Source organism: Acipenser ruthenus, chromosome 23, assembly GCF_902713425.1.
Source record: "Acipenser ruthenus chromosome 23, fAciRut3.2 maternal haplotype, whole genome shotgun sequence".
Lineage (NCBI taxonomy): Eukaryota > Metazoa > Chordata > Actinopteri > Acipenseriformes > Acipenseridae > Acipenser > Acipenser ruthenus.
Window position 1 is genome coordinate 24,391,030 of NC_081211.1, and position 17,610 is coordinate 24,408,639.

A 17,610-nucleotide genomic window follows, 5' to 3' on the forward strand; every position below is an offset into this window, starting at 1 on the left:
GGTAGTTCCTCATGTTCTCTTATCCATGTTGGACTTCACCTATTGGAGCCCACCATGCATTTTACGATGCAATCCCTTACAGTATTGCAATGGACAAAGCTTAGTAAATCTGTTCCTTTGAGTTTGTGATCTTAATGCTAATGTAGGTGATTAATAATTTACCCCCATACACATGCATATAAAATACAAGTTCACAGTAAAGCAATGTTTAATTGTATGCACACAGGGGTATTATATGTTGTGCTTTTTATTTGTTACTATGCAATTCCCACCACTGACTGGCTTTATCCTATATATAACCCATCAATTTCTTCTCAGAGGTATCCCACAGAGACTCTAGCTACTTACGAGCTGTCAGCCTGAATAATGCCAGGGAATAATGCATTAAATGAGAATTATTTTCTTTTCAACTACATGGACAGTGCAGTACTGTACTTCCTTACATGCTGAACCTCTCACGACTTTGTCACGCAACACTTTCCATACATACATTTAATTTTATGAGGCTGGTTTGTTTGCTTCTTAAGCACTAATAAAAGGTAATTCTGTCTTGGAAACTCACTGAAGTACAAAAAGCTATTATTACACCCTTCTGACAAATTGTATTGAGAGACATTTGCCACTTGGTGGCTGCCATATCTTAATGGCCTACTGACCTACAGATAACAATGTTCCAAGAACTCCAGCATGATGTCATTCTAAATACATACGTGCAATAGAATATATAGCATTCACGTGGATTTAAAAGGACGAACATTGCGTAATTGGCAAAGAATGTAATGACTCTCTGTTGTACAGCATGTCCAACCCACACTAGCGCGTTTCAAAAAACGCATTTACTACGTTTTTGTGTTCTGTATGATCCCTGTGAGGTGCCGTAGTCATCAAATATGGCTGCTTCCCAAGATGTCCACGTCCGAATCTGTAGCCAAGAAATAATAAAATACGATCTTGAAATAAAAGCCCTCATTCAGGTAAACCTTTTCCTTTAAATCGTCTTTTCTTAGGCTGACTTGTGCATGTTGAATGTAGATAATTTTATTTAAAATAAATGTAGTTATTTCTTGTGTCAACACGAATCGTTATCACACGGATTGTCATGTTTACTAATCTTATTTTTTATTTTTATTTCAGTTTGTATTAGCATACTGGCATATGATTTTAAACCTAAAGTGTGTCTGTGGTGGAGCCTATAGTTTTCATGTATTATTCTTTTGTAAAAACTCTAGGATATACGAGAATGTACAGGACCCCACAGCGAGCTGACAGAATTAAATTCAAACGTGAAGGACAAAATTAATCAGCTCAGAATGAGAATACAGGTAAGTATAAATGTTTTTACCCCGGTCAATACCGTTATTTTGCTTTTAATTTTCTTAAAGCCTTGATATAATTATAAATGTCCTTATTACATGTAATAGAAGTATGTTTATGAATGCCACCCACTAAAACACAAGTTCTGAGGGCAGTGGTGGATCATTTTGTAAAAATAAAAATAAACAAATCTAATGAATTATTGAATTTTGCAGGATCTGGAGCAAATGGCTAAAGAACAGGATAAAGAATCTGATAAGCTGGCTCTATTAAATGAAATGGAGAGGCATCGAAAACAGATGCTAAGGTACAATATTATGTGCCATTAATTGCATTTCGCATAGAGCACACCTCTTTAAAACATCTGCATATTCCAAATTGAAGTACACAAATTCAAGCAAAGAACCAAAAGACATTCATCAGAAGAATGGGCCGATCAATAATGCTTGTGTTAATATGAAAATGGATTACTAAATGTGGATTTTAAGCCTTGGTTGGCACTCCTGCTGTATATTAAACAAAATGGTACATGTTACAATTTCTTTTTTTACTGAAATACATAAAGTTTTCAATCACATTAATATTTAGAAAAGGCATGGCTTTGAAAATCCTTGTCTTTGTATTTTGAAGTAATCAGACAGCGTGGAGGAAGGCAAACCTGTCCTGCAAACTTGCTATTGATAACTCAGAAAAGGATGATCTTCTGCAAGGTGGGGATTCTTCAGCAAGGCAAAGGTATTCCCAGCTGTTTGTAGCCCAACATCACAGGCTCCTTTAGGCTGTCTGATAGAGCAGAGCTCCACGGAGAGGAGAGTAACAAATGTGATAAAGTTATTTGGGTATAGACTTTTTGTTGACTTTAGGCTAACTCATAGTTTTAGTTCCAAATTTAAAATCTATTTAACTGAAACTGTTTGTTTGTTTCAAGTTATAGATAAAAAAAATAGTTATAGATGTAATACAGGGATAGAATTAAGACTCTCATTGCATAGCAGTTTGATCCATTCCTGGTTTTACTATGACTTTAATAAGACACACCTGAGCTTGTTACATACACACTGTGGCTAATCAAGTAGTAAAACCTGGAATGGGTGAAAGCGCTATGGAATAGGAGTCTTATTTCCATCCCTGTAATCTGAAGTGACTTTGTAAATAATGTAGATGATTAAACTATGTATCTGTTAATAATAAACAGTTTCTGTCCTTGGAAAGGATAGTACAGTTGGAGAAATGAACAGTTTTTGATATAGTTTAAATGACTAAAAATCATAATACAAATTACACCAGAAATTTGGTACTGGTAATGTTAATCTATGGGTGCTGAGTTGTGGTCTTGAGATGACAGCGTTCATTTATTTATTTTAGAAAAACAACGAAACAGAGCCTGGCTCAAACTTCCAGTGCTATAACTGAGAGTCTGATGAGTATAAGCAGGATGATGTCACAGCAGGTCCATCAGAGTGAGGAAACCGTGGCAACGTTAGGTAAGCCGGTCTGCATAGCAACGGAAGAACAGCTTGGTAACGATGTTAGTGAGACTTTAGATCCTGTTGAAACACAGCCACATGGGTTTGTCTGTTGCCTCCTGTTGTGTTCGTAGGAGCAAAGCGTGTGACAGAAATTCTATTTTAGGGATATTATAAGTTCTGGCAATTAGCAGTGTGAAAGTGGAGCATTCTGAAAGGTGAACCGCTAATGTTTTCACTGGATGCAAATACATACTGTACCACATTTGCTCTGTTAATTGAATTAATTTCTTACCCGCTAAAAAGAAGTTTAACTCATTAAGAACAACTGCCTGTCTATCTGTCCATCTACAGACGCTTCCTTATTTATTTTATTATTTGTTTTCATAGCCACTTCGTCCAGGACAGTGCTGGAAACGAATGAGGAGTTTAAAGCAATGACTGGAACAATACAGTTGGGACGAAAGCTCATCACAAAGTACAACCGAAGGGAGTTCACAGACAAGCTGCTGATCTTCCTAGCCTTAGCTCTCTTTCTGGCCACAGTTGTGTATATATTGAAAAAAAGGCTCTTCCCATTCCTATAGAAAAAATTCCCACAAAAACCCTACAGCAAAACAAATTCTCTCGCTAGTGTAATTGGACTTTGCTAACACAGCACTGTCTTCTCTGTGGTGTTGGTGTAAAACTAGACTTGGTCATCAAGATTATTATTGAAAGTTTGTCGCTTATTATAGACCACCCACTGTTTTTTTTTTGTTTTTTTTAATTAAGGGTTTGCCAGTTTTACCCTGTACAGGAGACAGATGGCAAGGGAAAAGCACTTAATGAAATGGCTCTGAGATAGAGGGGAACATGCATTTGTGCGTTGATTGTTGTGGCAAGCAGATCGCACAATGGCACTTTTTTAATTTCAAAAAATGAGTTTTAATCTATTGTTGTGTTGACCACTTCAGCACAACTTTTTTTTTTTAGTATAGAGTTTCAATATAAAACAAAAGTAGGGCCTCCCTTTCCTCTGTCTGGGTGTTTTCATCATGGGTTGCTACCTAAATTACAATCCCTGATGCCTTTATAATAACTGTAAAAACTAATCTTAAGATTCTTTTGAAGTGCTGACGTAACTGAATCATTCTGAAAGCACAAAATTGCTTTTTCTCCAGTTTACAGAATTGCAGACCACTAATATTTGTGGGCTGTTTGTTTACTGTATTGGGAGAATTATGACCAGATATTAACATTTGGATATGGGTGCTAATTAGAGTGATTCATGTGCATAGTCAATGCAATTGTCAATAAAAGTACAGTCGGTCACTTAATGACATGTATGATCATGAAAAATACCACATGCAAGAAGATACAGTAGTTGTTTAAAACTGTCTTAACTTTCTATGATTTGATTGTTAATTGTATTACATTCCTGTGTGAATCTGTAAATAATATATTTCAAAATGTTTCAATTTTAACTTATGGCAATGTTACCCTTTAATTTGCTTTGTCAGTTTATTATTGTAATGGTCCCTTGGCTTTGTACTGTATATAGGCTAGAGATTAAGAAATGTGCCTCATGCAAGAAATATCCCTTTTCTAGGACTATAGAAATATGCATGGGAAGCGAAGCCAAATGTCTTAGGAAAATGTTGGAATTGAAAATAAAGAAAAGTGTATGTGTTGAAAGTTGTGAATTGCATGGTAAATTCATTCAAAAGCTGATAAACGTCTAAAACAGTTCATAAATGGGGGTGCTGTATCTTGGCAGTTTAACATTACAATAACAATAGCTGTACTTTTTTTCAAATATTCTTCAAGTCGCAGAATGACCTTTTGTTTGCTTATGAGGCAAGTGACGTGGCTCAGAATTGGCAGTGTTTCCATGTGCTATCTTAATATTTTAGATTTGTCGAAACAGGATTTGTCAGCCAGTGATGCAGGCCTGTGTGCTGTAGCAGTTGCTGCTGTGTGAAACTGAAATGGCTGTGGTACTAATCATATCGCTGGTGATAAAATGGCATGCGCTCCCGTCTTTTTCCGAGATAAGACCCGGAAAGACAGATTATTTTAACTTTTTTTTTTTTCTCCTGTGCACAGCAGACGCAATTCATTATTTTTAGAACAACAGGGACAATGTCTTCTTTTCAAAACTGAGAATAGTTAAGGATTCAGTGACCGTTCTTATAGAATCTGTGCTACTGGATCATTATAGATTGGTGTTTGTCAGAATGTATAGGCTACAGTATCAAACAGAACTGTTGGTTAGAGAGTTGTGTTAATGTAGCTGTGGCGTGTGGACAGCTCTTTTCATTATGGTTCTTGGTCGTTTTTCCTGTGTGTGTGTGTGTGTGTGTGTGTGTTCAACTTCTGCTTTTAAAGTTACTCTACAAGGAAGAACAGTACCAATATTCTTATACACAGTTCATTTCCCAAACAAAAAAACAAGCCTAAAGCATAGGTTTATGCAGTTACGGTTCAGTTATCATGGAATTGCATTCTAGTTTATTTGTTTTGTGATTTGCAAACAGTTTTAAAATGTAATAATACATGATGAAGGTAAATCTATATAAAAAAAAAACTACTCGGCCAACTAAAGGCAATACATTTCTTATGAAATGCCTTTGTCTTTATGAAGAAATGTTGTTGAAAAGTTTCTTGTAGTTTTACCTTCATGATCAAGTGTTTAAAGTGACAGATTTTGTTATGTTGGTCAGTCTAGTATGCGTTAACTTCAGTCCAGGGTGATCTGACATCTGTACTTGTACTGGACATGCATTTTAGAAGCACCTGCTGCTGTGTATTAATCTGTTGTCTGTTCCCACCTTAAACAAAGAAAGACAGATATATCTATCCTAATGCACCTGTAACAGGGCGATTTTACCTGAGTGAGTCGTCGCTGAATAATACTGAATCAGACACAGAGCAGTGGGTGTTGACATGCTCTCCTACTCGATGTAAACGCAGCTTTTCACTGGTCTGTGTAGCCATGGCCGTTCAGTAGCCTCGAACGCCAACGCTGCTGCATTCTTAAACAGGCGTAGACTCCCCGGGCATGCTCCCCCCTCCCCCCAGCCAATCAGGACCTCCTGATCAGCTCAGCTTCGGGCAAGCCCTCTTGTTTACTAAGCAGCAGCACAGCTGAACCTCCCTGTCACAGCACCCCCCCCCCCCCCCCCCCCCCCCGCAAGATGAATTTTGGGTCTACAAAATCTATATTTACATGCTCTACTGATTTACATTGGATGGTCCTTTTTTCTTTTTCAAAAAGCAATGACAGGGTCAGAATAATACAAGCAAAACTCCTCACTGTCATTAATTCAAGCACAGTAGCAGTGATGTGATGTTTTGAGGGCCTTGTTGATTTATAATGATCTCCATGAGAGGATGGAAAGTATCAGGAATTTTCAGTCTTCCCTTCATCAAAATGTTTAGAAGGTAGACCATTTTGGATAAAGCATGCCACACATAACGTCCGTATGCAGTATTTGGTATGCATAATTTAAATAATGCAAATCCCTAATAGTGAAGGGTAGTCAGGCCAGCTATGCCTTGCCAGCCTGGAATCCATGCAGATGGATGATAGATCAGAAATATACAGCTAGTTAAAAAATTCAAAAGGTCCCAACCGCTTTCATGTATCTGTGATGCTAATGAGCTGCCACCTTCCTTCGCAGCGTGTACCTTCAGATCAACGACAACTTGACTCTTGTCCTTTAAACTCCATCAACATGTCAAGAGTAATGTGGGCTGAAAAGATGAAGCCAGGGTAATGGGATTTGGCCTGTAACGTGTCGATGTGAACAGCTGGTAGTATCTAAACATGTTGGTAAGAAAAAAAAAAAAAAAGACATCTGGCATAGAAGTACATGAAAGCTCGGCCCAAAGCTGGTCCCTGCTTTTGCAAATCGCTTCTTTGAAGTTTTTTCAACGGACAGTTATTTTCCCAAAGGAACTGTATCAAAGATTTGTCAGTCTTTCACTTCTAATTGTTTCATATTAATAACCTCGCTATTATATAAAAAAAAAAAAAAAAAACAGGCTTCTCATATTTGTTAATTTGGACTTCAAACTATTGTTTGAAGTGTTCAACAGTAATAAATCTGAATACTGTACATGAGGATGTTGTATTTGAATCCACAATTAATGCCAGCTGGTAGTTAACCCTTTTAATTCTAGGGATGTCCATATGCTAACACAGTGTTTGCCTATACATTTTCAGACTTGTGATAATGCACACTGGTCTCAAAAACCATTGCAACTTATCCATGCCATCATGTTGTTAGTTTCAGGACAGACAGCTGTCAAAAATTGTTGTGAAGTTTGGTTAAGCCCAGTAAGATACATGCACATTAAAAGTGTTCTTGGTTAACATACTTGCTGTTGCCTGTATTTTTTATTACCTCTGCATTCTAAAATATTGTAGCTGGACACTCCTAGAAGAGTGACACTTTTATGGCCATTCTGTGCACACAGATATACAGTTTAGGACAGTCCATCATCATGCTTTTCTTCTCTATCGTTAGGGATCAAAAAGTCAACCATAGCATAAGCAACAGGGTGGCAAGATGTATTCTTTTAAGAAAATAAGCCTCACATGAGGCAAACAGGATGTCTTTAATTGTAGTTATGAGGTTGAAACGCTAGACCTAAACAAAGAGAAGTGTTTTGCGTGACTCACCGTAGAAAAATGAGGCCTTAGGGACTAATGACAAAGTACACAGCTGACAGTTCAGTATACAAACTCGGCCCTCGTGGCTTGGTGGCCACTATTTTTGTGCTATGCTTTACAACCTAATATATGTTAGTAACAGATTGAAAGAAGGCTTTTAATAGCCACTTTTACAATTTAGTATGACATGAAGCATATGACGGTGGTTATTTTGGGTGTGTTGAATTATTTGATTAAAATAAATGTAACAAAACCAATTTTTTTTAATGTTATCCATTGGCCAGGAATGATGAAAAGATAAAATCCACTCTTCCAAAATAGGCATACATTTTAATAAACAACAGCTCTCAGAAATGCAGAGGCGCCCTAAATACTATCTATTTGCTACCAATTCAGAATGGCTGGAGGTGGTGTTTTTTTTTTTGTTCCTTTCATCCCCAAAAAGTTTCTGCTAAGTTGGGCCATCTCTTGCAGCTATAGACAGCTGTAACGTCCCCGTGTGTACAAGAGGGACGGTCCCATGAGGTAGCAAGGACCATTCATCTTCTGCAGCTCCAGTGTGAGTTGCCCTACAAAGATATTTTGGCCAGCTTCATCCTGGATGGCCTCAGTGGGCTCCAGTGACTTTGCTGGCCAAGGCTAAGTTAAAGTCCTTCCTGCACAGTTCATTCCTAGAGGGGATGGACATCACCAAGATGGCAATGAACTTATCCAAGAAATAACATTCCCTCCATAGGAAAAGCCTAAGTAAATTAAAACCATTAAGAATAACACGGTTAGTTTAATATACAGTGCCTATAGAGAGTCTACACCCTCTTTCAAAATGTTCACCTTTTGTTGCCTTATAGTCTGGAATTAAAATGCATTAAAATTGTTATAATCTGTTGAACAGTGACTGTTAAACCAGGTGTATACCGGCTCCTGTGTGGATGGTTTATCGATAGCGTTAGATGACCGCGTCGAGGATCACACGTATCTTTTATTTACAGTACATCCAGTACTGGCTAACCATTCGAAAAGGTTTTTCAGAATGACCAAGTTTATCTGGAAAACAAGGCAACGGGATCAAATCTTATTTTATCTTCCTCAACTGTTTCAGCCCAAGAGTAACCGAATAATTCCCCAAGTCTGTACGCTAACCGTGGATTAAAATGCGACTTAATGCATGCTTCGTTTGAAGCAGCATTGTATTTGTAACAGTATATATAAAGAGTGCCATGTCCTTGTCAAATCTTCAGATTTACAGAAATATGTTATTTTATACTCGGATCTATTTATGTGTTTACTCCGTTAAAACCTCCCTAAATTATAATGTTCTGTATATCCCGCGTGTCGCGATATGTACACTTTGAAGTAGTACCTCTGTGTTATATTTATGGCAATATTTAATTTGCGCTAAAATGTGCTAAATTCTGAGTTTGAAATCAACGAGATTATTAAGAAATCATTTTTTTTCTTATGTTTGATTATAAAAAATGAAGTAACATAAATTATTAAATGAACGCAATAAAACAGAAAAATAACTGTCCTTAATATCGTATGTATTCACACAGGCACTAATTACAACAATTCAACCTGCGTGACCACCTTTGAATTGCTCTTAAGCGGACTTTATCTATTATAAATAGCAAATTAAATGAATTACTTAGGTCGTTTCAGAGTTCAGAACTGTTCCAAAACCAGAAACGCTTGTCTTGCCTCTACCTCTGTTGTTCAGAGCACCAGACGTGCTAAACCCCATAGAGCCAGCGTGATGTGTCATCCGACATCTCCGCCACCCTGTCTCGTGTCCTGTTTACTGATTCACCAGATAGACATTCTGTCAAAGCTGTTGAAGATTGCTCTGATTTCCTTATCAACAGGCTCACAATGAGAGTGCATGGATATCCTTAATAATAATAATAATAATAATAATAATAATAATAATAATAATAATAATAATAAAGTACCAAATACAAGTACAGTATATTAACGTTTCCATTTTTGTCATTTTTTTTCGTTAAGCATATGGAAAACTACAAAGCGGCAATCCGATTTGTAAATGTAATATTATTCAGCAGGTTTCATTCGACATGAAGCAGCATCGGTTAATTCTGTTGTGATGCACAGCTTTCGGCCATAGCTGTACATCCTGGTTGTCGCGCGATCTTGTTCGGGGCCATGCACCATAAATTTGTGTGAAATCCTTCTCTCTACATTTTCCAAGAGAATTACATGGCTGGACCATGCGCACAAAGCATTTAACACGGTGTGAAGTTAAAAACAACAAATTCTATGAAGAAAACAAAACATTGATGTTAAAATAAATACATAAATAAGTCGGGATTATTATTGACTCCCCACACATGCATTTGTTTCTGTAACATGACTTAGATGTAAATGTTTTATGAATATGGTCGGGCAGTTCCTGTTAAAAAACAATGATGATTTTATTTTTAACATTATACGATTATGTGCACAGAAGCGCATTACTGCCTCTCTAATTACCATTGCAGCTTGACAATCTACCTAGCAGAAGTGATGGATTTTTGTTCTGTAAAGTGTACCCTTTTCTCCTTTATCCATGTGTAAGACATCGGAAGAGGTGAGGTGACCCAGACATAGTAAAACAATTAAAGTAAAACTAATACAACTACTATTCTGTATTTTTATTGTTCATAAAGTCCACCTTGCCCATGAATACTAGATGTTTGGATTGTTTTGTTTTTTTTTGCTAGTGTTTTATTTCATTATTTCTGTGTATTTGGATGAAAACATAATATTGCACGAACGTGGTTTGTAATGTAGCAAAAATGGTTAAAAATAAATTCAACGAAACTTTTATTTACTTACTAATTTATGTATTTATTTATTAACAGCATTACATCCAAAATTCGAATGTTTTAAGAAGTGTTAAACCTAGTTGAAAATAATATTGTTTCTTAATTAAGTATTTGTAAATGACTGTATGAATAATAATAATAATAATAATAATAATAATAATAATAATAATAATAATAATAATAGTTTAAATGTGACAGCACCACATTTCTATATGAAGGAAAAACAAAACGAAACAGCCTTGAAGTACAAGTACACGCTTTATTTAAAATTGTATTTGCTTTTCTTACAATACATATTTTAGGTCATGTTTTTAGTCGGTCAATGAAATATCCCATATGCATCAGAACAGTACAATAGACAACCTCTGACTTTCTAGCTAATAGTGCACCCCACGTTATTCTGTCAGCGTTTGAAAAACACCAAACCATACAATTCATCAAACAATCCCAACAGAAATAATCAAATACAGTATCTGTACATTTTAGGGCAATAATACATATTTATATACATGGTTTTCAAATGCATTTGACAGTGCAAAATGTAGACTACTAGTTACACATCAGAATAATCTTTTAAATGTATCGGAATTACAGCGCCTTCTTTCTCTGCGTTTTTTTTTTTGTCTCGTGATTTTTAAGTATCTAAACTTTAATTGTCACTTCTCACCAATTTAAGTTTTAAGTTACAATTATTTCTTTTTTTTAAATGTCCGTTTTTAGGTTCATACCAATTGTTGTACTTTCTAGCATGAAAACCTGTGGATTAAACAAACTCCTTCAACACAACTAATGCCATTATCCTTAAAAAAAGAAGCTACCAGGCTCTGATACCATGTAATGTAGATACTCCATTGCCAGGCTGGAAGTGAGACGGTACGTTATTGAAGTCGCCAACACTAAAGTTCATGTAGTTATTGCTGGCTGGTGACGATTGCATGGTTTGCATTGCTGTAGCTGGATAGTTACAGGTATAGTTTGTGTTGCAGGTTGGGTTGGTGTAGTTGGTGAATGTAGGGTAGGCATTATAATTGTAATGGTTGATGCCAACGTTATACGATGTACTGTAAGCGGTGGCCACTGGTTTGCCATCTCTGACCAGCACGGGCACCGCAATGCGCCTCGGAGGCGGGATCCCAACCATTTCCAGCGTTTGGTCCTGCCGTTGTCTTTTGCATTTGTATCTTCTGTTCTGGAACCAGATTTTGACTTGAGTGGAGGTGAGTTTGAGGACGCTGGCCAGGTGATCCCTCTCGGGGGCAGAAAGATATTTCTGTTGTTGGAACCTTCTCTCCAGCTCATAGACTTGGGCCTGCGAGAAGAGCACTCGAGGCTTTCTCCTTTTTCTTTGTCTTGGGCGATCCGTTTCTTCTGCCTTCTCCTCGTCCTCGGTGTCTTTGTGTGCTGAATTGTTTTCTAAAGCAAGTACAATATGTTATTTAATAGTCATGTATTAAAGTCAATAACAATTGTTCAGTGGTCTGTATCAGTCCAAATCAATTACTTTTTAGCTGGCAAAATGCCTATGCAACTGGGTTAATGGGGATGATTTTGTGGAAAGAAATTAAAACCTATATGATACAGAATATCAATTAATATTTTCTCTACTTCTAGTACGTTGATGTTAAACGTCTGATCACAAGCGATTCTTCTCTTTAAATAAATACGTATTCCATTGATTGCAAGCTACTGTTATGTGTGTGGGAGCGTTTATATTTTAATGTTTTTATGAAAAATTGATAAACTATGTCATATAAATGCGCCCTAACTTTAAATTAACAACACATAACAATGCTGAATTAAAACTTTAAACCAGCATAGTGTATTGCATTTAGTTAGTTTTCAAGAGCAAAGAATGTATTGCCAGTGTAAACCTGTGACCCAATAACAACAGTACTAATTACTTTATAATACACGTGCTGCTTTTAAATAATACGTTATTGATGGCCTCTATATTCTCATTAAAAAGCACCATATGTATTAAATACTACAATCCATGATTTGTAAATTGTGCTGGATAAGTTTTACATACATTTAAATCTGACATACGTTTATCGTGGTCAATAAAGATCACATCAGATAAATCAGATTTAAAAGTTCAGATCATTGGTATAGTCAATATGAACACTACGGTAATAGTGTATTGTCATTCTATTAAACAAGAAATTGTTACTGGTGTACCCAAAAAACGTAGAACCACTAAATGCTTTATATATATATATATATATATATATATATATATATATATATATATATATATATATATATATATATATATATATAGATAGATAGATAGATAGATATTTATATTAATAACATTGTGACCAAGAATGATAGTTACCTTTTTTCTTGTTTCCCTCAAATGTGTCCAATTTTGCATCTTTGTTGACATTCATTTCCAAGAAATTTTTGCCATAAAAGGCATCGGCGTAGTTCAGACAAGTGTTTTTGGTGTCTTTGGTCTGAGCGAAATCTTCATTGAACAGAGAGTCTGCCGGCGGAATCTCGGTATACGTCTCCTGTTTAAATGTCGCCAGCATGCAGGATGATACATCCAGAGAAGCCATTTCACTTTGGTTTTGCTCCAGATTTAATATATCCTTCACAGAAAAGGGAGTTGACGTCATCGGGCTTGGGAACATGGTAAGGAAACCCTGGTAAACCCGAAGAGAGTAAATGATCCTCGTGCAATTAACACGGCAAAGCAACCACTAAACTCCAAATAGTGCCTTACAAGGAGGGTCTTCAAGAAACGTGCATCTTTCCTGTAAACTTTGTTCGGTGTTGTGCGGGGCTAGATCATGTGTTTTTGGGCACAGGCGCCAAAAGGAGGGGCTTGAGTCTGTTCTTGGTGGTCCCAAAAGGTGTAAATAGTTTCCTATTGGTCTCATTTTCTATGATGACATCACAAAACCAGAATTGCAGGTGACCTTAAAAGTATATATCAAACCCACAATACTTATTAAAGGAATAGTAGCGTTTTCATAATCGTATTATCCTGTTATCCGTCACATGAATATTTCAAGGTAATGAATGCCTCAATAAAAAAGTGTCCTGTAACATAAGTAAGAAAACCCTATATGGTTTTTTTTAATCTTAATTAATTTAAAAATGTGTTGCTGCTTCTATATATATATATATATATATATATATATATATATATATATATATATATATATATATATATATATATACATAAGCTACTCCAAAGGACAGATTAATGTAGACATGTACTTAACGTGTGAGATCAGTTTTATATAAATACAATAATGCCTTTTTTTATATACTTTAATTAAAACATAAATCTTCATATTTTTTTTTTTTGTAAGTCTGTTTTATGTCCATATTACTTCATCCAAATGATCTTTCCCGGAGACGGATTCTATAGTGTCTTTTACTCCTGAATGTTTAAAGAGAGCGATTGCATTTTGACGGTAACATAGATTGCAATGAATACGAGTGGAAAATGACAAGCTTTCATTTGAAAACAGTCATTATTGAACTACTGGGGGAGATACTAGCAAACATTCAGACCTTCTCCTCACGTGTCAAATTAAAATTCGATGACAAGTCTGGATGATTTTGTGCATCTAAGTCCTTGAAAGTGCCTGGCCACTTCACTTCTTTAGCTCTTATATTTGCGCACTAGATTGAAGTTAATACTGCAAAAGCTAAGCATGCTCTCCAGTATCCCCAGAAGAGACGGTACTAGTTTACTAAGCAGTCTTTGGGGTATGTTTAAAATATAAGGGGAAACTGGGCAGACTCATGTTGGGAGGAAGCCATCGACATGAAGAGACAACAGGTTGCCACTTCTGGGAACCCGAAACTAGCAGTTACATACTCACCTGTCTCTAATTGAAAGATGTTGAGTTGATCTTTTAATTATTTGGATGTGATAACAGATTTTTAAGAAGAAATGGTTCTTCAAGAAACGTTTGATGGAACGTTAAATAACAGCCCATACTAAATATACATAATATCCATAAGAAGCTACCGCAGTGAACGGTTTTAAGGTGGTTGATAGCGTTAGCGCCTTGGACAGATAGCATTTATTGTCAGAGATAAGGCACTCTTATCACGTGAAGTAGCAACATCCGTTTCAATTAAAATTCCAGTTTAAAATGAACAGTAGCTACCTTCCGAATGAGGATCATGCCATCTGTAACATTTCATAAAAGTAAGGTATACCAATTCAGTAGAGCATCTTTAACCAAATAGCGTCCCAATTGAACATTTTTAAATCCTCAAAAATGGAAACGAGATAAAAGACTAGCAGCCTAAAAACTTCCCACTATAGCACTGTATTTCCCACTTTTGCGGATATCTTGTTGCGAACGGGGCCCTGAGATTGAATTCAGTAATGGCAGTACAGTTAAATATTAGCTGTATTCGGCTGTATACACTCTTACCATGACTACCACCGAACATGGCAAGCCTTGTAAACAAATAATGTGAACATTATAGACCGCAATAACAAGAATAGATGGTTGTTCATAAAGACTGAAAATATTGCTGTGCATTTAAGTATTTTTTACATATAAAGTCAAATTCCACAGCACTGCACAGCAAACCCCAGGATTTGTTCACTCTCTTGCCGCTAGAGCAGCTTTTGTCGATGCCTATTTATATGCTGAGTGTATGCAGAATAGATTGGAAATAGCACGCAGTTAGATGGCCGTTCTCATCACTGGTGCAGGGGCATCTTTTGGGTACAGAACACTGCCAATATTGATGTAGTATTGATGCAAATCCGTAGAAATATCTGCACAGAATTTGACAGCAAATACAAATAATATCTTACCCCTAATTCCCAAAGCCTCTTTAACGGCTGACGAAGAGATAAAAAAAGCTCCATAATCGTTTTCTTGGTTTTTCTTTAACTTTAGTGATAACGATTATTTGATTTGATCCTTTTTCTTGAATTGTCCAAACATACATACACATTGGAAGCGAGTGCAAAAAAAAAAAAACATCGACATACATAATGAAGGTGTTGTAAACAATTGATCAATAAACGTAAAATGTCTTTAATTAACGTGAAATTTAAGACAAAATGCCTACTGGACGGGGATGCTATTTATAGGTTAAGCGTTTGGAGTTAAATTGTGCAGTGTTTGCTTCAAACTGTGTAATATATACATTGAGAGGTGGACTTAACTATCATTAGAGATGTCATTAATGCGTGTGGAGACAGTTATTGGAGACAGACAGTGTTATCGTCGGTTTTTATCTTTAACAATACATCACATTTAGCACTGTAGTTGAAGAACAAATGGGTTCTTTGTCTTGAACTTCGGGTCGGTGTTTATAGTTTTAAAAGAATATTTGCCAGTGTTAGTCCAGGGATTGACCCTCTGATAAATGAACATTAGCACTTTTTGGGACTACTGAATCAACAAGAGGGCTCCTTTGGAGCAATAATTGTTGGAAAAAAGTAAACATGCAGCGAAGTTAAGGGAAACTGTTTTTTGTCAAGGTGATTGATGAATCTTTATAGTTTTTCTTGCAGCAGACTCGCAAGAACCATGGAGACCCCGTTAACCGCCCAGCCCTGAAACAAAAATACATTCCCTCATTTACAATATTCTGCTATTTCAACAGTTTCACATGCCGCTGTGCAAGCTTGCTTTCTTTCTTTCTTTCTTTCTTTCTTTCTTTCTTTCTTTCTTTCTTTCAACTTGTATATTACAGATGTTTTTAAAACACATTTATTCATTTTCCGATTTTTAATTATTGTTATTTTTAAAATAGGCATATTTAAATTACCAATTTATTTACTGAGGAATGCAATTTCCACTGCTTTCTCGTCTGTTCTTCCATATGTTATTTTAATATTATATATAATTATTTCCTTTTTATTTTGTTTAACCTGCTTTATAGTCATTAATTTATTGTATTAATAAAATCAAATAGATTCTATGTAAGAAAGGGGTAAGCAGCAAACCGATTGTATAACAAGTAATGTGACATTTGAACTAACGGGAAACCAATTTGTTCTTCGCTATGATTGTATGTTGCATAGATACATTTTAAGACACGAACTTGTAGAATTTACAATTTTTCCATGGAAAAAAAAACACAGTGAATTACCGTATAGCACATGGTCAAATAAAAATATCATGTTTGCAATTTGCTTTTAATTAGAGATTTTTTTTTTAAAAAAAAAACAGTATTATTTTACTGTCAGTTTTAATAAATAGCTCGTTATTTACCACAAAGGTAGATTTATTTTATTTTATTTTATTTTGAAGCTAGGACCATGGCATTAATGATGGGTGGAATAAACGACCAAAGCTTGTATTATTTTACTGAGCTCAAAACCACAACAGTTGTTCTTAATTTTGTACTGTAAGGCAGTCGGCGTGTGACATTCACATACTAAGAAACAATTGTGTAAACTTGTATTCTTGGAAGTGGTAGAGAGAGCATTCATTTATAATACAATGCATTGTGTGTGTGTGTGTGTGTGTGTGGGCGGAGATAATGAAAAAAACAACAAACTGGAACCTTTTTGTCAAGAAAATCCATGAGCGGGAGCAACTGAATACGTGAATGGTCTAAATAAGCGTGGCTGCTCCCTTAAAAGGAAAAACCAACAATTACTTTCATGGGTGTTAATCTTGAATGAATCTATTGACCTTTTAAAAAAAATAGAAATAGACTTAATGGTGACTAAATAACTAAAAAAATGACGTTTCTTACGCAGTAGAACAAAATAGTGTAATGTATTGGACGGTTGTACACGCTTTGCATATCCTCAATGAACCGTGTTAAAATGTAGATAGGGGTTCTATTAAGGAAAACAAAAAGGGCGTTGATCAAGCTCTGTTATTTAATTACAGATGTAACCAAAAATAACCAAAACCAAAAATATATGTTTTCATTAGTAATTTATATATGATTGCAATAACCTATAATTCGTAACCATTGTGAAGTAAAGCAAAAGTGTTATGTAATTAACAGTTTAATAACGACAATGGGTTTGCTTTTCACTTGCTGTAGTAAGTTACAATATAAAAATGGTTCACTAAAGTAATTCACGAGAGCAACATACTAAAAACAATTAGACGCGATGAAGGTGCTTAATATAACAAGTTTTGACAACAAAGATCACAATATTCCAGCTTTATAAAGTAGATTTAAATGCCTGTTTACAAAAAAAAAAGAGAGCAAAATGCAGATTACAAACCCTGACTTTCTGCCCCCCTAAAGAGGTCCCCAAAAAGAAATGTGCCTTTTTTTGTAGGGAGCTGGCCAAGGAATGCTTCAAAACATACAAACTTAGACGAAACTACTGGAAATTATTTTACGTTTCTTCAGCATTTATAAACAGATTGTGCTTCTCTTT

At 35.7% G+C, this 17,610-nt stretch overlaps 2 protein-coding genes across 2 annotated transcripts; one reads left to right on the plus strand and one right to left on the minus strand.

Moving 5' to 3' along the window:
* Window positions 1-816: 816 nt before the first annotated feature.
* On the plus strand, window positions 817-4,457 carry LOC117413033 (vesicle transport protein SEC20-like). Its single transcript, XM_058996913.1, has 6 exons — window positions 817-974; window positions 1,230-1,322; window positions 1,530-1,621; window positions 1,945-2,049; window positions 2,680-2,798; window positions 3,171-4,457. The coding sequence occupies exons 1-6, from the start codon at window positions 891-893 to the stop codon at window positions 3,365-3,367; spliced, it is 690 nt and encodes a 229-aa protein (XP_058852896.1). The 5' UTR covers window positions 817-890; the 3' UTR covers window positions 3,368-4,457.
* Window positions 4,458-10,521: 6,064 nt separating this feature from the next.
* LOC117973622 (homeobox protein Nkx-2.5-like) lies at window positions 10,522-13,055 on the minus strand. Its single transcript, XM_034926540.2, has 2 exons — window positions 12,601-13,055; window positions 10,522-11,675 (listed from the first exon to the last, which is right to left on the minus strand). Exons 1-2 carry the CDS (start codon window positions 12,899-12,901, stop codon window positions 11,077-11,079), a joined length of 900 nt encoding a protein of 299 aa, XP_034782431.2. The 5' UTR covers window positions 12,902-13,055; the 3' UTR covers window positions 10,522-11,076.
* Window positions 13,056-17,610: the final 4,555 nt, after the last annotated feature.